This window comes from Heterodontus francisci, chromosome 27 (genome assembly GCF_036365525.1).
Source record: "Heterodontus francisci isolate sHetFra1 chromosome 27, sHetFra1.hap1, whole genome shotgun sequence".
Lineage (NCBI taxonomy): Eukaryota > Metazoa > Chordata > Chondrichthyes > Heterodontiformes > Heterodontidae > Heterodontus > Heterodontus francisci.
The window spans coordinates 8,110,283-8,132,014 of NC_090397.1; the positions used below are offsets into that span (position 1 = coordinate 8,110,283).

Genomic DNA, 21,732 nt, shown 5'->3' on the forward strand with positions numbered 1-21,732 from the left:
CCAGAATCTTTCCCATAGTTCCTTTATTTATTCTTTTTATCCCTCAAACCAATTTTCAATTCCTGATGTTTGCTACTTAAAACAGTCAGTATGACATATCTTTAATTTAAACAGCAAAAAAAAGCATTAGCAGGTTTTAAACATTGGTCCAAGTAAAGCACAGCTCCAAATCCCGAACCCGCTGGTTCAATCCTTCAACCTCTTTATGAGTCGCGGCCTTCTCTATCTTTAACTTTTTCTGCCCTATCCTATCTTGAATGAGCTCGAAAACTTCCTTGCATTTTTGCTTGATGACCTGTAGAACCTCTTTAGGTGGCATGACTTTATTTATTCTCTTTAGGCGCAAGAGGAGAGCCAACTGTGCAACAGCCCCAACAAACAAATTTCTCTGCAGCACCTGTGGAAGAGCCTGTTACTCCAGAATTGGCCTTTATAGCCACTCCAGGCGCTGCTTCACAAACCACTGACCACCTCCAGGCGCGTATCCATTGTCTCTCGAGATAAGGAGGCCCAAAAGAATTCTTGTATAAGAGCCTTTGATCACTGGGGGTCTGTTAAGATCTCCACATTCCCCAAAGGGTTTTCTCTACCAAGATGCATGTTGGCCTGACCCCCAAACTCAAGATCCTTCCTTTCTCTCAAAAAAAATGTTCACAATGTGCCAAATCCTGCTGGGGTCGCCAGATGTAAGATCAGATAAGATAGTGGGAATATAATGCCTCCTACTAAGACTGGAACAGACTTGGCGGCAAAAGCTTTATTGTGAATTGACTTTATTGAGATAAAGGTAAGGACAAGCTTATTAAGTTTTCAGATAAACCATAGTCACAAACTCAGGCAGTGATTAACAGTGTCATACAGATACTCCCCATATTACAGACTGGATGGCAGAGTACGTGACTCTTTCTCTTGCAGCTTCTGGTCTTCAAGTTTTTTGGTTGGTCCCTCTGTCTTGTCTCATGTTGTTTGAAAATTCTCTGCCGTACAGGGACAAAGTTAAGGCTTCCTTTAACCTGGCTGCTTTCCAATTAACCTTCCCTTTCCCCAATCATCTTTGCCTTTTGTTAAGAAAGGCATCCTTTAAACACAATCAAGGATTATTCTTTGGCTGTTGCTAACTTTTCAGATTTACATAGGTAACGCCCCTTTGTGTTGACTATTGTATTCCATGCTTTTACTTCCGAGGTTCCTTGTCTCATTACGAGACATATCTACATTTTATTCTCACAAAACTCTTTTCACGGTCTGCTCTCAAGTCTCTCTTTTACTGCAAGGAAGCATTTTAAAACTTGATGTAATCTCCCAGAATCCCTCTGCCTTGACATCTTATCTATGCTGTGCCCTATTTCCTAAGGTTTTCCACTTTACCATACTACAAAGAAGGGTTCTAATAAAGCTAAATGTTAGTTTGTAATAAGTCAGTTGTTAGTTTATAGTAGCTAGATTTTAACAATTAGTATTCTGGTTAGTGACCTTTTTAGTAACCTAATAATCTTACAGCACACATGATTTGTCATTAACAAATCCGTACTGGCTGCCTTGATTGCCCTATGTGTTTCTATGTTGAATTATGGATTCTTAGAGTTTGCCCAGAATTGGCAATAGATTAACTAGACTCAGGTACTCAGGTTGAAGTCCTAAATTGGGGGAAGGCTAATTTCGATGGCATCAGACAGGAACTCTCAAAAGTTGAATGGGTGAGGCTGCTTACAGGTAAAGGGACGTCTGGCAAGTGGGATGCTTTTAAAAGTGAGATGGGAAGAGTTCAGGGCTGGCATGTTCCTGTTAGATGGAAGGGCAAGGCTGGCAAGTTTAGGGAACCTTGGTTGACGAGGGATGTTGAGGGTCTGGTCAGGACAAAGAAGGAGGCATATGTCAGGTATAGGCAGCTGGGATCAAGCGAGTCCCCCGAGGAGTATAGGGGATGTAGGACTACACTTAAGAAGGAAATTAGGAGGGCGAAAAGGGGCCATGAGATTTCCCTGGCAGGTAAGATAAAGGAGAATCCTAAAAGATTCTATATTAAGAGTAAAAGGGTAGCTAGGGAGAGAGCAGGTCCCGTTAAGGATCAGTGTGGCAATCTGTGTGTGGAGCCACGGGAAATGGGCGAGGTCTTAAATGAATATTTCTCGTCCGTATTTACCACGGAGAAGGTCATGGAAGCTAGTGAGTTTAAGGGAGGGAACACCGATATCCTGGAGCATTTCAACATTACAGAGGAGGAGGTGTTGGAGGTATTGAAGCACATTAAGGTGGATAAATCCCCAGGGCCTGACCAGGTGTATCCTAGGATGCTATGGGAAGCAAGGGAGGAGATTGCTGGGGCCCTGGCAGAGATTTTATTATCATCGTTAGCCACGGGTGAGGTACCGGAAGACTGGAGGATAGCTAATGTTGTGCCTTAATTTAAGAAGGGCAGCTGGGATAAGCCAGGGAACTACAGGCTGGTGAGCAATACATCAGTGGTGGGAAAGTTATTGGAAGGGATTCTGAGAGACAGGATTTATATGCATCTGGAAAGGCATGGTCTGGTTAGGGATAGTCAGCATGGCTTTGTGCGTGGGAAATAATGTCTCATGAATTTGATAGAGTTTTTCGAGGAGATGATCAAGAGGATTGACGCGGGCAGGGCGATGGACGTTGTCTACATGGACTTTAGCAAGGCCTATGACAAGGTCCCGCATGGTAGGCTGGTCCAGAAGGTTCGAACACATGGGATCCAGGGTGAGCTAGCAAATTGGATACAAAATTGGCTTGGTGATAGGAGACAGAGGGTGGTAGTGGAGGGTTGTTTTTCAGATTGGAGGCCGGTGACCAGTGGTGTGCCGCAGGGATCGGTGCTGGGCCCTCTGTTGTTTGTCATATATATTAGTGACTTGGATGTGAATGTACGGGGCATGATTAGTAAGTTTGCAGATGACACTAAAATTGGTGGTATAGTGGACAGTGAAGAAGGTTGTCTAAGGTTACAACAGGAAAGAGATCAACTGGGAAAGTGGGCAAGGGAGTGGCAAATGGAATTTAACACAGACAAGTGTGAAGTGATGCATTTTGGGAAGTTAATCCAGGGCAGGACATATACAGTGAATGGCAGGGCCCTGGGGAGTGTTGTTGATCAGAGAGACCTTGAGGTGCAAGTACATAGTTCCCTGAAAGTGGCAACACAGGTAGACAGAAGGTGTATGGCATGCTTGCCTTCATCGGCTGAGGCATTGAGTACAAGAGTTGGGATGTCATGTTACAGTTGTACATAACGTTGGTTAGGCCGCATTTGGAGTACTGTGTGCAGTTCTGGTTGCCGCACTACAGGAAAGATGTGTTTAAGCTAGAGAGGGTGCAGAAAAGATTCACAAGGATGTTGTCTGGTTTGGAGGGCTTGAATTATAAAGAGAGATTGGATAGGCTGGGTCTGTTTTCCCTGGAGCGAAGGAGGCTGAGAGGGGACATGATAGAGGTATATAAAACTATGAGAGGCATAGATAGGGTAGATAGCCAGAGTTTGTTTCCCATGGTAGGGGTGACTAAAACTAAAGGGCATAGACTTAAGTAAGAGGGAGGAAGTTTAAAGGGGATCAAAGGGGTAAATTTTTCACACAAAGAATAGTGGGTATTTGGAATGAGCTGCCTGAGGAGGTGGTGGAGGCAGGAACAGCAGCGACATCTGGACAGGTACTTGAATGAGCAAGGCATAGAGGGATATGGAATTAATGCAGGCAGGTGGGATTAGTATAGATAGACATTATGGTCGGCATGGACGCGGTGGGCCGAAGGGCCTGTTTCTATGCTGTACGACTCTATAACTGGTCTATAGTTATCCAGTTCATGCCCCTCTCCCTTCTTTAACAAATATGTTACAATTTGCGTATTTATGGGTGACTGAATAATTTTGGCCAGAGCCTCTGCTACCTCCTCTTTGACTTCTTTCAACAACCTAGGGTGTATGCTATCAGGGACCTGCAACATAACCACTCTGAATTGTAGTGATGTTTCAGAACAGATTGCTTTTCTACAGTTATCTCCTAAGCATTATTCTGCATCCTTCTGTAGTACGCCTGTGTTCTCACTTACACAATCAATTGTGAAAAAGGAGGCAAAGTATTGTTTAATATATCTCGACCATTAGACTTGTTCATCCTTGAAATTTCTTACCCTTCTCGTTTCATGAAATAATAGAAACTTGCAGCACGGAAGAAGGCCATTCGGCCTGTCTTGCTCTGCTGGTTCCTTGAAAGAGCTGTTGTACTTAGCCCTGCTTTTTGTCCATAACCCTGTAAGTTCCTCATCTTTAAGTACCTGTCCAACTCCCTTTTAAAACAACTCATGAAATTTGCTTCCACCACCTTTTCAGATGGAGCATTCCAGATCCCAACAACTCTGGTGAAAAAATGTCTTCTCTCTCCTCTTTGCCAATGATTTTATATCTGTGACCTCTAGTTATTGTCCCACTCACCAGAGGAAATAGAGCAATAGAGGAAAAACTATCAAACTTCTCATTGTCTTGAAAACCCTTATTAGGTCTTCTCTTAACCTTTTCTGCTCCAAGGAGAACAACCCTAACAGTTCCTTCCCAATTTTTTGGGGGACTACGCGGGCAATTTAAGTGAGCAGCCCCTTTAATTTTTTTTGCGTGGCCACGCATGTGTGTTAATTTAAAGGGGGCAAACTTGTTCACGGCCTGAGTGGGGATTTTCAGGTTACTCCAAAATTCTCTAGATTCTGGAAAGGTCCCAGCAGACTGGAAAAGTGCAAATGTAACGTCCCTGTTTAGGAACGGAGGGAGACACAAAGTAGAAACTATAGGCCAGTTAGCCTAACATCTGTCATTGGGAAAATGCTGGACTCCATCATTAAGGAAGTAGTAGCAGGACATTTAGAAAATCATAATGTAATCAAGTAGAGTCAACATGGTTTTATGAAAGGGAAATGGTGTTTGACCAATTCATCAGAGTTCTTTGAGCATGTACCAAGCTGGGTGAATAAAGGGGAACCAGTAGATGTGTGCATTTGGATTTCCAAAAGGCATTCAATAAGGTGTCACATAAACGGTTACTGCACAAGATAAGAGCTCCTGGTGTTGGGGGTAATATATTGGCATGGATAGAAGATTGGCTAACTAATAGGGAACAGAGAGTCAGGATAAATGGATCATTTTCAGGTTGGCAAACTGTAACTAGTGGAGTACCCCAGGGATCAGTGCTGGGGCCTGAACTATTTACAATCCATATGAATGACTTGGATGAAGAATTATTGCCAAATTTGTTGACGGTACAAAGATAGGCGAGAAAGCAGGTAGTGAGGAGGACATACACAGCCAGAAAAGGGATATAGATGGATATTAAGTGAATAAGCAAAATTTGGCAAATGAAGTATTATGTGGGAAAATGTGAGGTTATCCTCTTTTGGTAGGTAGAATAGAAAAACAAAATATTTGAGTGGAGGGAGACTACAGAATGCTGCAGTACAGGGATCTGGGTGTCCTTTTACATGAATCGCAAAAAGTTAGCATGCAGGTACAGCAAATAATTAGGAAGACAAATAGAATGTTAGCCTTTATTAGGGAAGTTAGATGCTGAGATGATGTTTCCCTTCATGGGGGAATCTAGAACGAGGGTGCACAATTTCAAAATAAGGGGTCTTCCTTTTAAGATGGGGATAAGGAGAAATTTCTTCCGAGGATTGTTAATCTCTGGAATTCTGTACTCCAGAGAGCAGTTGAGGCTGGGTTATTGAATATATTCAAGGCTATAAGACAGATTTTTGACCTACAAGAGAATAAACTGTAATGGGGGGCAGGCAGGAAAATGAAATTAATACCACAATCAAATCAGCCATCATCGTATTGAATGATAGAACAGGCTCGAGGGGCCAAATAGCCTACTCCCGCTCCTATTTCTTATATTCTTATGTTACAACTGTACAGGGCGTTGGTAAGACCACGCCTAGAGTACTGCGTACAATTTTGCTCTCATTGTTTAAGGAGGGATATACTTGCATTGAAGGCAGTTCAGAGAAGGTTCACTAGGTTTGATTCCTGTGATGAAGACATTGTCTTATGAGGAAAGGTTGGACTTATACTCATTGGAGTTTGGAAGATTGAGAGGTCATAGAAACATAGAAATTAGGAGCAGGAGTAGGCCATTCGGCCCTTCGAGCCTGCTCCGCCATTTATTATGATCATGGCTGATCATCCAACTCAGTAACCTGTTCCCACTTTCCCCCTATATCCTTTGATACCTTTCACCCCAAGAGCTATATCTAACTTAGGAACATAGGAAGATAGGGACAGGAGTAGGCCATTCAGCCCCTCGAGCTTGTCCCGCCATTCAATGAGATCGTGGCTGATCCACAGCCTAACTCCATATACCTGCATTTGGCACATATCCCTTGATATCTTTGCTTAACAAAAATCTATCTATCTCAGAGTTAAAATTAACAACTGTTCTAGCTTCAACTGCTGTTTGTGGGAGAGAGTTCCAAACCTCTACCACCCTTTGCATGAAGAAGTGCTTCCTAACATCTCTCCTGAACGGTCTGGTCCTAATTTTTAGACTATGCCCCTAGTTTTAGAATCTCCAACCAGTGGAAATAGTTTATCTTTATCTAGCCTGTCTTTTCCTGTTAATATCTTGAAGACTTCGATCAAGGGGCGGCACAGTGGCGCAGTGGTTAGCACCGCAGCCTCACAGCTCCAGCGACCCGGGTTCAATTCTGGGTACTGCCTGTGTGGAGTTTGCAAGTTCTCCCTGTGTCTGCGTGGGTTTTCTCCGGGTGCTCCGGTTTCCTCCCACAAGCCAAAAGACTTGCAGGTTGGTAAGTAAATTGGCCATTATAAATTGTCCCTAGTATAGTTAGATGGTAGGGAAATATAGGGACAGGTGGGGATGTGGTAGGAATATGGGATTAGTGTAGGATTAATATAAATGGGTGGTTGATGGTCGGCACAGACTCGGTGGGCCGAAGGGCCTGTTTCAGTGCTGTATCTCCAAAAAAAAAGATCACCCCTTAACCTTCTAAATTCTAGTGAAAACAGGCCTAATTTGTGTAATCTTTCCTTGTAACTTAACCCCTGTAGTCCAGGTATCATTCTTGCAAACTTACGTTGCACTCCCTCCAAGGCCAATATATCCTTCCTAAGGTGTGGTGCCCAGAACTGCTCACAGTACTCCAAGTGGGGTCTAACCAGGGTTTTGCACAGCTGCAGCATAACCTCTGTGTCTTTATACTCCAATCCTTTAGATATAAAGGCTAGCATTCCATGAGCCATTTTGATTATTTTCTGCACTTTCTCCTGGCATTTTAAAGATCAATGCACCTGAACCCCCAAGTCTCTTTGGACATCCACTGTACTTAACCTCTTCCCATTTAGAAAGTACCCTGCTCTATCCTTTTTTAGTCCAAAATGAATAACCTCTCACTTGCCCACATTGAAATCCATCTGTCACAGTTTTGCCCACTCACCTAGTCTGTCAGTATCTCCTTGCAATTTTATGCTATCATCTAGACTGTCTACAATGGTGGTGGCGGCGCTATACAATAGCTTCTGATTTCGGCCCATTTTGATAAGATGAGGGATGTTCACACCTTTTTGTTGTGATTGTAGCTGGAGATGGAGCATCTGCTCGTGCCTTTGTTTTAGCTCACTTTGTGGATAGTTCACATCCATGTGTAATGAGCTGTTTAATTTCAATGCAGACGAGGTTAATGAATTACAGTTCTCGCAGACATGAATGTGTATTTCAGTGCAGGAGAAGGTGTGTGTCATGTGACTTTGTCCTCCATCTTGTTGAAGGCAAGTGTACCAGACTTGAATTTTGTTAAAAATATATTTTCATCACTGCACTCCCTGCAAGCGTGACTACCATTACCATGAAGCCAGGGCATACTACATCCAGTCGTGAATGGTGGCAGAGAATTAAATTAAACAGGAGGAGGAGGCTCCACAAACATCCCCGTTCTCAATGATGGCGGAGCCCAGCAAAAGACAATGCATTTGCAACCATCTTCAGCCAGAAGTGCCAAGTGGATGATCCATCTCAGCCTCCTCCTGAGGTCTCATCATCACAGATGTTAGTCTTTAGCCAATTCGATTTACTCTCCTTGATATCAAGAAACGTCTGTAGGCACTGCGTACAACAAAGGCACAGACCCTGACAACATCCCGCTGTAGTACTGAAGACTTGTGCTCCAGAACTAGCTGCGTCCCTGGCCGAGCTGTTGCAATATAACTACAACACTGGCATCTACCCGACAATTTAGAAAGTTGCCCATCAGTCTACTCTCAATCATTTTGCCTCCTGTATTAACTTGTTCAATTCCTTCCTGTACTTTCCATAATCTTCCTGGTTATTAACTGATATTGCTCCTACCATTTGTCATGAGCCTCCTTTTTATGTTTTATTTTCACTTTTATTTTCTTTGTCATCCAGACATTTGTCAACAAATTTGCTCATCTATCTCCTCACTGTTTAGAACTCTGCAATAAAAATAATACCCAACAATATAACAGTTACCTCTCTCTTCCAGTCAAGCCAAATCGATTCAGTCTAGAACATTCTAGTATATTCTTTCTATTTAGAACTGTACCATCATCCATAACCAACACTGCCATACCTCCTGCTCTTTCCTTCTCGATCATTCCTGAATACTTGGTAACCAGGAATATTAGAAACCCGTTCCCCACCTTGTTTGAACCATGCCACTGTGCAACCTCATCATTATCTCACATGCAACTTGTGTCTGCAGCTCACCAACCTTATTAGTTACAATATAAATATTAACATACATATAATGTAATACCTCCTTTGTCACTTTTGCTTCTTTCCTCAAACTGGTCTCGGCAATTCTTGGGATATTTCTCTTTGCCCTTTGATCTCAATGCTGCTCCTTTCTGCTATTTTCTGGTTTCCTCTTCTCCTGCCAAATTTTTATTCATTCATGGGATGTGGGCATCACTGGCAAGGTCAGCATTTATTTCCCTTCCCTAATGGCCCTTTGAGTAGGTAGTGATGAACCACCTTCTTGAACTGCTGGTGTTTGTGTGATGCAGGCACTCCCACAGTGCAATTGGGGAGTTTCAGGATTTTGGCCCAGTGATGATAAAGGAACCTTTCCCCAGCAGTACCAGTTAACCACTTAGCAAGAGCATTTCTGTTCAGGTGAACCTGTCCATGTTGTATATGTGCCCCTTCCCTCTATGCCCCAAAAATCTGAAACCCTCCCTGTTGCACACTTCTCCAGCCAGGCATTTACTTGCATCATCATCCTATTTCTAAACTCACTACCACATGGCACTGGGAGCAATCCTTAGATGACTACCTTTTGAGGTCTTAGTCTTTTTCCCAGCTCCTAAATCTCTGCTTGAAGGACTTTAACACTTTTTCTACCTTTTTGTATACTTAGAAAAGCCTTCTTACTCCCCTCATATTGCCAGTAAGCATTTTTCACATTCCCTTTTAATCTTGTAGTATCAATTCTTACCTCCCCTGATGCTCTTGGTATTCCACATAATTATTTTTAGTCCAGAAGTTATATAACCTCCCCTTTAAATTTTGTTTATTTTCAATTTATCCGTATCCTCTACTCTTTCTACCCCCTTTTTTAGCTTCTCGGAGTGTATTTATTTGTGCTGTATCTATATTGTGTATATAAGATTTCCTGCTGCTGATCCATCAACCTATTGTCTGACTTTTACACTCATTTAACGTGAGCAAGGTCCTTTCTTATCTCGCTGACAGTTTTCTTTATCCGGTCCAGCACTATTTTTGACTATTCATTATTCTTTTCTATTTTTGCATTGAATCTAACAATCTTGTGATTTGTTATTTTTCAATTTTTCTCCTGCTCCCTGATTTATTTGTCCACTTCATTTCCCAGCACTAAAGCAGGCAATACTTTCCTAATCTAATTTAGTTCTGGTCTCTTGAGGATCCCTTGTTTTAATTGCTCCACCATTGGTGGTCATGCCTTTAGCTGCCTAGGCTCTAAGCTCTGGAATTCCCTCCCTAAGCCTCTCCATCTCTCTCCCTTCCTTTAAGGCCCACTCCTTAAAGCCTACCTCTTTGACCAAGCATTTGCCCATCTGCCCTAATATCTCATTATGTGGCTCAGTGTCTAATTTTGCTTTAGAATGCTCCTGTGAAGGACTTTGGGACATTTTATTACGTTAAAGGCAGAATATAAATATAAGTTGTTGTTGGACTAGATACATACTGATCTAGGAAGCAGTTCTTATATTTAATTGAAACTAGTTCGGGAGGTAATTGTTTGCTACCATACAGAAAATAGAATACATATAATTTTCATAATTACACAGTTTTGGTTGTTAGTGTTGGTTTAAGGAGGAGTCAGAAATGAAACTTTATTTGAAATGCGCAAAATAACTTTCTTGCTTAAGCTGCCTTTATCTAGTAGCAATGATTTTCATACTGAATATACTGTTGTTGTAGTACTGAATTGGAGCAGATTTCCAGAAAATACATTCCATGTCATGTGAAATTGTACTGCCTTTGAAAAGTACGTTGTTAACTATGCTGAATTATTTTATTTATTTATTTAGAGATACAGCACTGAAACAGGCCCTTCGGCCCACCAAGTCTGTGCCGACCAACAACCACCCATTTATACTAACCCTGCAGTAATCCCATATTCCCTACCACCTACCTACACTAGGGACAATTTACAATGGCCAATTTACCTATCAACGTGCAAGTCTTTGGCTGTGGGAGGAAATCGGAGCACCCGGCAGAAACCCATGTGGTCACAGGGAGAACTTGCAAACTCCACACAGGCAGTACCCAGAATCGAACCCGGGTCGCTGGAGCTGTGAGGCTGTGGTGCTAACCACTGTGCCACTGTGCTGTTATAAACACTGTGTGTTATAAATTAATTAGTGAAACAAAATTGATTACATCAACCATTAACTGAAAATATATTTTTTCAAAACCTGTGGGACAACTTTAAAGTGAAGTTAATTTCCTGGCAGGTATTTTACATTAGTGACCAACAAATAGCTTTGACAGAGAAGGAAAAGATGTTTTGTTCAAAGTGAACCAAATTAATCATCTTAAACAAACATTCACTTTTTACGTTGAGCATGCACTACTGAAGCAATTTATGCAGTTTAAAAATTTGACATGGCATTTGGCATGTAAAATGTTTTAACGAAGAGAATGTTCCATGCAATGAAAACGATGATTATAGAACATTTAGAAGGTTTTAGTAAGTTCAAACAAACCAAATGTTAGTTGAAAATAAGGTTAAATGTGGGAGTCATATATTGGTTGTCACGAAACATAAATAACATAGCACTGTGCCAGAATGTTACTACATTTGATCATTTTTCTTTCTGTATATTTTTTTTAGAATAGCTTTTACTATTATATAAAAGTGTAGAAACATGCTCTTTGTGTCTCAGTAACAGATTTCAAGAAACTGTAACTGATTTCTCTTTCTGCCCTTCCTGTTCAGATATAGTACATGAAAATTTGAAAATAGGTTCAGATGGTGAGAGTGACCAAGCTTCTGGAACATCATCTGATGAGGTGCAGTCACCCACACGTGTTCGTATGAGGAACCACCTACACAGGAGAATCTCCATGGAGGTAGGACTTTATATAACAATTCAGGTGATACAAAAATGGCTTAAAATTACATTTGATTGCATGATCAAAATTATGTGGTGGAGTTTCCTTTGCTCATCTCAACGTTACGAGGCAAAAACAGTTGTACATTGTTCTAAATAGAATAGACCTTTAATGTGCAATGATATCATAAGGAGAAAATCTATACGTCTTACTGTCATCCAGCTGGGTGGAGCTGCTCTCTTATTTATTTAATCGTAACCAGTGAATTATTTGCAGTGGCTTCTCTTCCTACTCCCATACCATTCCCTCTGATGTCCCCCAAGGGTCTATCCTTGGCCGCCTTCTATTTCTCATCTTCATGCTGCCCCTTGGCGATATCAACCAAAAGCACATCGTTACTTTTCACAAGTATGCTGATGACATCCAGTTCTACCTTAACCACCACTTCTTTTGATTCCTCCACTGTTGCTAAATTATCAAACTGCTTATCTGACATCCAGTACTGGACGAGCAGAAATTTCCTCCAATTAAATATTGTGAAGACTGAAGCCATTGTTTTTGACCTCTGCTCCAAGCTTCGTTCCCTAGTTATCAACTCCATTCCTCTCCCTGGCAACAAGCTATTCTTGGGGAGGTGGTGGTGTAGTGCTGTTGTCACTGGACTAGTGACCCAGAGACTCAGGGTATTGCTCTGGGGACATGGGTTCGAATCCCACAATGGCAGAAGGTGGAATTTGAATTCAATTAATAAATCTGGAATTAAAAAGCTAGTCTAATGATGGCCATGAAACCATTGTCGATTCTTGTAAAATCCAATCTGGTTCGCGAATGTCCTTTAGGGAAAGAAATCTGCTGTCCTTACGTGGTCTGGCCTACATGTGACTCCAGACCCACAGCCATGTGGTTGACTCTTACATGCCCTCTGAAATGGCTTAGCAAGCCATTCAGTTGTATCAAACCACTACAAAGTCAATAAGGAATGAAACCGGATGGGCCACCTGGAATTGACCTAGGCACTGGAAGCTACAACGGCAAACCCAGTCCTGTTGACTCTGCAAAGACCTCTTTACTAACATCTGGGAGCTTGTGCGAAAATATGGAGAGCTGTCCCACAGACTAGTCAGGCAACAGCCTATCATAGTCATATTCAGGGAATCATAACTTACAGACAATGTCCCAGACACTGCCACCACCATCACCATCCCCGGGTATGTCCTCTCCCACCGGCATAACAAACCCAACAGAGGTGGCAACACAGTGGTATACAGTCGGGAGCGAGTTGCCCTGGGAGTCCTCAACATCGACTCCGGACCCCATGACGTCTCATAGCACCAAGTCAAACATGGCAAGGAAACCTCCTGCTGATTACCACCTACCGCCCTCCCTCAGCTGATAGATCAGTACTCCTCCATGGAGGAAGCACTAAGGGTGTCAAGGGTGCAGAATGTACTCTGGGTGGGGGACCTCAATGTCCATCGCCAAGAGTGGCTCGGTAGTACCACTACTGACCGAGGTGGCCGAGTCCGAAAGGACATGGCTGCTAGGCTAGGTTTGAGGCAGGTGGTGAGTGAACCAACAAGAAGGAAATACCTACTTGACCTTACCCTCACCTATCTGCTTGCCATAGATGCATCTGTACATGATAGTATTGGGAGGAGCGACCACCACACAGTCCTTGTGGAGACGAAGTCCTGTCTTCACATTGAGGATACCCTCCATCATGTTGTGTGGCACAACCACTGTGCTAAATGGGATAGATTTCGAACAGATCGAGCAATACAAAACTGGGCATCCATGAGGCACTGTGGGCCATCAGCAGCAGCAGAATTGTGCCCAACCACAATCTGTAAACTCATGGCCCGGCATATACCCACTCCACCGTTACCATCAAGCTGGGCGATCAACTCCAGTTCAATGAAGAGTGCAGGAGGGCATGCCAGGAGCAGCACCAGGCATACCTCAAAATGAGGTGTCAACCTGGCGAAGCTACAACACAGGACTACTTGCGTGCCAAACAACGTAAGCAGCAGGCGATAGACAGAGCTAAGCAATCCCACAAACAACGGATTAGATCTGAGCACTGCAGTCCTGCCACATCCAGTCATGGTGGTGGACAATTAAACAACTAACTGGAGGAGGCGGCTCCACAAATATCCCTCAATGATGGGGGTGCCCAGCACATCTCTGCAAATGATAAGACTGAAGCATTTGCAACGATCTTCAGCCAGAAGTGCCGAGTGGATAATCCATCTTGGCCTCGTCCTGAAGTCCCCAGCATCACAGATGCCAGTCTTCAGCTAATTCGATTCACTCCACATGATATCAAAAAACAAATGAAGACATTGAATACTGTAAAAGCTATGGGCCCTGACGACATTCCAGCAATAGTACTGAACACCTGTGCTCCAGAAATTGCCGCACCTCTAGCCAAGCTGTTCCAGTACAGCTACAACACTGGCATCGACCTGGTAATGTGGATAATTGCCCAGGTATGTTCTGTACAAAAAAAGCAGGACAAATCCAACCCCGCCAGTTACCGCCCTCCCAGTCTACTCTTGATCATCAGTAAAGTGGTGGGTGTCATTGACAGTGCTATCAAGCAGCACTTGCTGAGCAATAACCTGCGCAGTGATGCTCAGTATGTGTTCTGCCAGGGCCACAGCTCCTGACCTCATTATCACCTTGGTTCAAACATGGACAAAAGACCCGGTTCCGATGAAGGGTCACTGACCCGAAACGTTAACTCTGCTTCTCTTTCCACAGATGCTGCCAGACCTGCTGAGTGGTTCCAGCATTTCTTGTTTTTATTTCAGATTTCCAGCATCCGCAGTATTTTGTTTTTATTATATAAGCATAGATACAAGACTGACCTTTCCTTTTTGACCTCGTTGTCTCAAGAGACAATGGGTAAGCGCCTAGAGATGGTGAGTGGTTTGTCGAGCAGCGCCTGGAGTGGCTATAAAGGCCAATTCTAGAGTGACAGGCTCTTCCACTGGCGCTGCAGGTAAAGTTGGTTGTCGGGGCTGTTACACAGTTGGCTCTCTCTTTACACTGTTGTCTCTTTTCCTGCCAACTGCTGAGTCTCTTTGACTCGCCTCTCTTCATCTCCGCTGTTATAGCTGTCCGCCAGCTCTGGTGATCGCTGGCAACTGGCTCCCACGACTTGTGGTCAATGTCTCAAGACTTCATCTCGCGTTTGCAAACGTCTTTAAAGCGGAGGCATGGACTGCCGGTGGGTGTGATACCAGTGACGAACTCGCTGTACAATATGTCCTTGAGGATCTGCCATCTTCCATGCGGCTCACATGGCCAAGCCATCTCAAGCACCGTTGGCTCAGTAGGGTGTACATGCTGGGGATGTTGGCTGCCTCGAGGACTTCTGCGTTGGAAATACGGTCCTGCCACCTGATGCCAAGGATTCTCCGGAGACAGCGAAGATGGAATGCATTGACATACATTGTCCAGGCCTTGCTGCCATAGAGCAGGGTATTTAGGACACAGGCTTGAAACACTCTGACTTTTGTGTTCCATGTCAGTGCGCCATTTTCCCACACCCTCTTAGCTGGTCTGGACATGGCAGCAGATGCCTTTCCCATGCTCTTGTTGATTTCTGCATCAAGAGACATTTTGCTGGTGATGGTTAAGCCCAGGTAGGTGAACTCTTGAACCACTTCCAGAGTGTCGTCGCCGATATTGATGGATGGAGCATTTCTGACGTCCTGTCTGTCCCATGATGTTCATTTTCTTGAAACTGATACAAGACAGACCACCAAAGGTAGAAATGCCCATATAATACTAAGAAATGCTGTAGCCATAGAATCTTAAAGCACCGAAGTAGTCCATTTGGCCCATCTTGCCTATACCAGCTTTTTAAAAGAGCTGACCAATTAATCTCACTCTTTTCCCTCGGCTCTCTAAACTTTGCCTTTTCAAGTATATGTCAAATTCCTTTCTAAAATTATTATTGAATCTGCTTCCACCACACCACCTTTCTGGCAGTGCATTCCAGATAATGATAACGTTAAAAAAAAATTAATCTCCCCTCTGGCTCATTTGCTAATGATCTTAAATCTGTCTCTTCTGGTTACTGACCCAACTGCCAGTGGAAACAGTTTCTCCTTAATTACCCTATCAAAACCCTTCATAATTTCTCTCTATTAAATGTATTAAACCTTCCCTTGACCTTCTAAGCTTCTGTAGTTTTTTCATATAACTGAAATTCCTCATCCCTGATATTCTGGTAATCACCTCTGAACCCGCTGAAATCCTTAACATCCTTTGTAAAGTAAGAATTAGGTAGCTAATTTTTTTTTATACCAAGAACTATTTGTCTATCTTTTGTTTCAAAGATGTGCAAAACTAGCAATGCATAACTAACTGGTTTGTCTGTTTAATTCTTCTCCAAAGTGGTAAGAACTCCCTCTGTGCTCGCTGCAGAAGATGACTTGATTTGTGAATAAACCTGCTTGATAATTTAATCTATGAAAGTATCCAGTATGCCTGATGCCTTGTGAAATAACATAGGCACAATTATGAAGTTCTAATATATTTGGGACTAAAACATATCTGTTTGCACAAGACGTCTATTCCAGATTAAGTTTTGAATAGGGTCTCTCAATTTTGGATAAATGAACTTGCCTGTGGGAGTTAACTTTGACTTGAAATCCAGATCATGACTGCTTCACATTGGTGGTTGTTGCAGACTCTCAACAAGGGGAACCTTTTCATTTTGAAGATAGATTTTGCGGGAAAATCTGGTCAGATTGTTTTGGGGTCTGGGGTTGGTGCCCCATTCCTTTCTTGGGATTTGTGTTCTTTCGATTGCATCGACTGATGCTGAGGCTCTGTGGTCATCATACAATGCATTATACATTTCTCTTGCACACACAGATTGTCACATGATCAGTAATTCCCTGGCTAGTCTTGACCTCATTGTCATGTTACATGCTGGATATGTTGCCACAGAAGCAGCATGAAAGCTATAACTTACATGAATCATCTCTCTCATTGGCATATATGATCTGCACAGAAAAACAAGAAATTCTTGCCCCACATTTCCTTGCACCCAAGATTGAAGTGAAATTTTCAGATCAAACCTAGGCCCTTGATGGAAGGGTTGGGGCAAATTTCTTCAATTTCTAAATTAAATAACCAATTTTTTGACTTTTGCATTTCGTTTTCAGAATTGTATGATATTTTGTGTTGCATTAGTTCCCAATTTTATGCACTAACCTGAGCACAGAAGGAAAATGACAGCTAAAAACTGGGAAGAAATTTATTTCAGCAATTAGTCCATTCTGTGGTACTTTTAACATTGAGAGTGGTGGTGGAAATGGATGTATTTTTACAATTATCTGCAGATTACTCATCCTCGTGAATTATTTGCTACTTTTTTTTCAAGTATTTGTTCATACTTCATCTAACACATATTTGCTATTTGAATCAATCATGCTTTTTTAGCCTCAGAGGTGTAGCTGGTAAGAGTTTAGGAGGAGAGTCTTTGCTGCCCTCAAGTGGTTAATTTTAATTTAAAATGCAGGATTGTAGTATTATTTACTTCTCCGCTTCCAAGAAAAACAATGATGAAGGAGACTGAGGCCAAATACGAGATCAGAAGATAGTTATGGATGATGATGGCTATTAAGCCCATCTTAATTCATCTGTCTAGAGATCCTTAAATGACCTCCCCTCTCCCCATTTGTAGTATCCAATGTTTTTATTAAATGATTCCAGGGCCCTTGCTTCTACTACTCTATCTGGAAGTTTCATTCTACACATTGGTTACTTTTTCTGTGAAAACAAATTTCCTGACTCATTTTCTGAACTAAGTTGGAGCTCCTCAAGCCTGATCCACGATTCTATTAGATCCTGACTGATCCTATACCTCAACTCTACTCACCCACTAACAAAAATCTATTAATCTCTGTTTTGAAAATTTCAATTGACCCAGTGTCTACATACTTTTAGGGAGGCAGATTCCAGAATTCTCTATTGCCCTTTGTATGGGAAAAGCACTTCCTAATTTCACTTCTAACTGGCCTAGCTTTAATTTCAAGATTATACCCCTTGATCTAGATTAAGAGGAAATCGTTTCTTTGTATTTACTCTATCGAAGCCCTTTATCATTTTAAAGACCTTGATTACTTAAACCACAGCCTTCTAAACTTGAGAATGCAAACCAAGTATATAGTACCTGTCCTCATAATTTAACCGTTTACGTCTGAGTATAATGGTTCTTCTCTGCATTTCCTCCATTGCTTGAATGTCTCTGGTCGGCGACCAGGACTGGGTGTAATATTCAGTTTGATTATTATCTCCTCCTCTTCTACTATTCTGTAGTTTAATATCTTAATAGCTTTGATTGTTGCTGTGCATTTCTTTAATGTTGAGTTTACTATGACTTAAATGTCTTAGTTTATCCTTAGCTATTTCAATACCATTCATTGAGTATGTTGTCTATTTTACCTTCTTATCTGAAGCACTCTATACATGTCTGCATAAATTTCATCTGCCTGCCTACATCTTTGTCAAACTCATTCTGTAACTTCTATCAAACTCATTCTGTTTTCTGAGCTGTCTCCTCTAATTTCATATCCCCTCCTTGTTTGGTTTCATCTGCAAGTTTGCCCGCTTTGCATTGACTTTGAATCCAGATCATTTATGTAAATTAGAAACCAAGGCACTCCTAGCACTGAGCCACAGCACTTGCCTTGACCCTCCTCCCCACGCCCCCACAAGATTCTGGCATCACTCCTCCAACAACAAGTACTCACTGCTGCCTACCTTCAGATGTAATATTGATTTCTCACACTTAACCTGAATCACGACAGTTTAATTGATGGCCTCGAAGATTGAACTTTTTCAAAAGCCAAGTGGAAGCTGAGGTCCACCATGTCATGAGACTTACCACAGTCCACTTGTTGGTCACTTCCTCAAAGAGAAGATTGGTCAAGCAGGATCTTTCTCTTTCATACTAGATTCATTAGTTTGTGAGCTGCAACCTGCATTTTTGAATTGAGCAGAAAGAAGGGGAATGTCAATCTCTGAATTATCCTTTCAGTTTGTAGTGTTTCTGATTTGGATTTCTACTGACATTTTGCTAATGTAAAGAAAATTTCACTTTCCAGCATTTACCAAGATCAGAGTGAAGATAAGCATATGTGGTCAGCAATGAATAAGAGCAGGGATATTAAATTAGAAATAAACTAGAATGTTTTTAATGACTTGATGTAAAACATCGAGACCACATAGTGTGAAGTTATTTTTAATTGGGTTATTCTAACTTCGTTTGCACACACATTTATTTGCTATTTTTTCTGATGGAATGGGATTTTGTAATTTTGATCAAACTTTCAAATGTTAGAAGTGACCCAACTGCTGGAATTAGTCATGGACAAGAGAAACCCCCTGATTTGTATTAGTGGAATATATGGTACCCTCTCTGTTATTTTTCATAATTCATCAGCTTGATCTAACTGTCTTAATAATGGAACCAGATATCTATTTTGAAAACTACTTCAATCACTGTTTATTGTTGAAGGCATTTTTTCTATAATAAGGGTGGGACAAAAACTGGCCCACAGTGGCATAAACTTAAGATTAAAAGTATGGTTTAGAAATGCATTTTCTTCAGCTTCGACATGCAGGCAGGAGAGTGATAGCCAATCAGATAAAATCCCTATGGTTCCATCCTTGACCTCTCCTTTACCCAGTTTACAATGATTCCTCTTGGTAACACAGTTGATAGGCATATAATCAGTTTCTGTGGTAGCGCTGACAGCACCTAGCTTCACATGTTGAACATAAGAAATAGGAGCAGAAGTAGGCCATTTGGCCCTTCAATCCTGCTCATCCATTCAGTGAGAACTTGACTGATTTTCTACCTCAAGACCTTCCTGCATTGCCCCCATATCTCTTGATTTCCCTTAGTATCCAAAACTCTCTCGATCTTCAACTTTAGTGCCTGACAGAATCCACAATTTGTAACTTCATGGCCTGGCATATCCCTCACTCTACCATTCCAGTCAAGCCCAGGGATCAACCTTGTTTCAAGGAGGAGTATAGAAGAGCATGCCAGAAGCAGCCACCAATCTTACCTAAAAATGAGGTGCCAACCTAATGAAGCAACAACACAGACTACATGCATGCGATATGGCAGAAGAATAATGCTATAGAAAGAGCGACGCAATCCCACAACCAACAGATCAGATCAAAGCTCTGCAGTCTTGCCACATCCAGTCATGAATGGACAATTAAACAACTAAAGGGAGGAGGAGAAGGCTACAGGAGCATTCCAGTCCTCAATCATGGCAAAGCCCAGCACTTGAGTGCAAAAGACAATGCTGAAGCATTTGCGATCGTCTGCATCCATAAGTGCTGAGTGGATGATTTAACTCTGCCTGCTGAGGTCCACACCATCATAGTTTTCAGCTAATTCAATTCATTCCACGCGATACTATAAGAAATGGCTGAGGGCAGTGGATCCTGAAAAGGCTATGGACCTAACTGCATTCTGGCTGTAGTGCTGAAGACCTGTGCTTCAGAATTAGCTGCATCCTGAGCCAAACTATTTAGTACTGCTATGACACTGGTAGCTACTCGACAAAGTGTAAAATTGCCCAGCTATGTCCTGTCCACACAAACCAGAATAAATTCATCGGAGTCTGGAATAAGTAAGAATTTTATAATTAGAGAATTGTTCAGTGTTGATTGAGATTAATTTAGCTCTTGCAGTTAATGGAAGGACTCTCATAGTGAACAAAAAGATGAGACTTTTGCACTAAAAAATAAAGGAACACTTGCAGTTAAAGAAAAGCAACACTCCAACTCTCTGAATTTATGGCTATGTGGTGTGTTGTAAATTACAAAGTTTTTTTGTATTCGTTCATGGGATGTGGGTGTCACTTGCAAGGCCAGCATTTATTGCCCATCCCTAATTTCCCTTGAGAAGTGGGGCGGCACAGTGGCTCCAGCTCCAGCGACCCGGGTTCGATTCCGGGTACTGCCTGTGTGGAGTTTGCAAGTTCTCCCTGTGACCGTGTGGGTTTCCTCCCACAGCCAAAGACTTGCAGGTTGGTAGGTAAATTGGCCATTGTAAATTGCCCCTAGTGTAGGTAGGTGATAAGAGAATTGTGGTGATGTGGTAGGGAATATGGGATTAATGTAGGATTAGTATAAAGTGGGTGGTTGATGGTCGGCACAGACTTGGTGGGCCGAAGGGCCTGTTTCAGTGCTGTATCTCTAAATAAATAAAGGTGGTGGTGAGCTGCCACCTTGAACCGCTGCAGTCCATATGGTGTAGGTGGTGCTGTTGCGGGGGGTGGGGGTGGGTTTCCAGGATTTTGACCCAGCGATAGTGAAGGAAGAACAATATTGTTCCAAGTTGGGATGGTATGTGACTTGGAGGGAACTTGCAGGTGGCAATGTTGAAGTTGAACACACTAATAGTTTGTTTGGTTCTCATTTTACATGGTTCTGGTGGACCCCAGTAAAACCTGAATATAATAGCAGTTCATAATATGGATTGGATATTCATAGCAGAGATGACCAACCAGGATCTCCTGAGCTGTATGGAACTCTGTTGTAGCTGGATTTTTTTTTTGCATCTGTCTGGAGTCAAGCTATGAAATATGCAGCATAACATAAAGCAAGGTGTCCAACCTTTTGAGCTGGGGCCAGGGTTAAGTGCAACAACCATTGAAACACAAAGTTATTAAACAAAACCATGCATGATTCAGCATTGCCAAAATGTGGTTGACATGAATCCTGTGATGGTTGGATTTTATTTTATGAACATTCATGATTCACATCAAAAACCGAAATTTAGAAAACTAAGCTTCAAATGTCCCATTTGACTTGAATATTTAAACAAATTACATATAAAATCACAGGATTTCTGAATGTCAACAGAACTTTTTATTCCAATTGAGACTCGCGTTAAATAAACTGACATATGTTTTTTTTTTAAATTCAACTTTCCCTTCCACCACCCTCCCTGAACAAACCATTATATGCAAAATCCAAAGCTCCCCATTACACAAAAATTCAAACCTGACCTACGGCGAAAACATGGTTGGCTTCCCTGAAGTAGTTTTACTTTTGATTCTTCAGTTCCCTGCTGGTTAGCAAATTCATAATGGGAGGTCATTGG

At 42.0% G+C, this 21,732-nt stretch overlaps 1 protein-coding gene across 3 annotated transcripts in view; it reads left to right on the top strand.

Moving 5' to 3' along the window:
• The window catches only part of cdk17 (cyclin dependent kinase 17), a 324,668-nt gene that overhangs the window by 219,544 nt on the left and 83,392 nt on the right, over positions 1–21,732 (top strand). For all 3 annotated transcript variants that reach the window (XM_068058765.1, XM_068058767.1, XM_068058766.1), the window contains one exon: positions 11,467–11,600. In XM_068058765.1, coding sequence (XP_067914866.1) covers positions 11,467–11,600 — 134 coding nt within the window. The remainder of the gene's footprint in view (positions 1–11,466; positions 11,601–21,732) is intronic.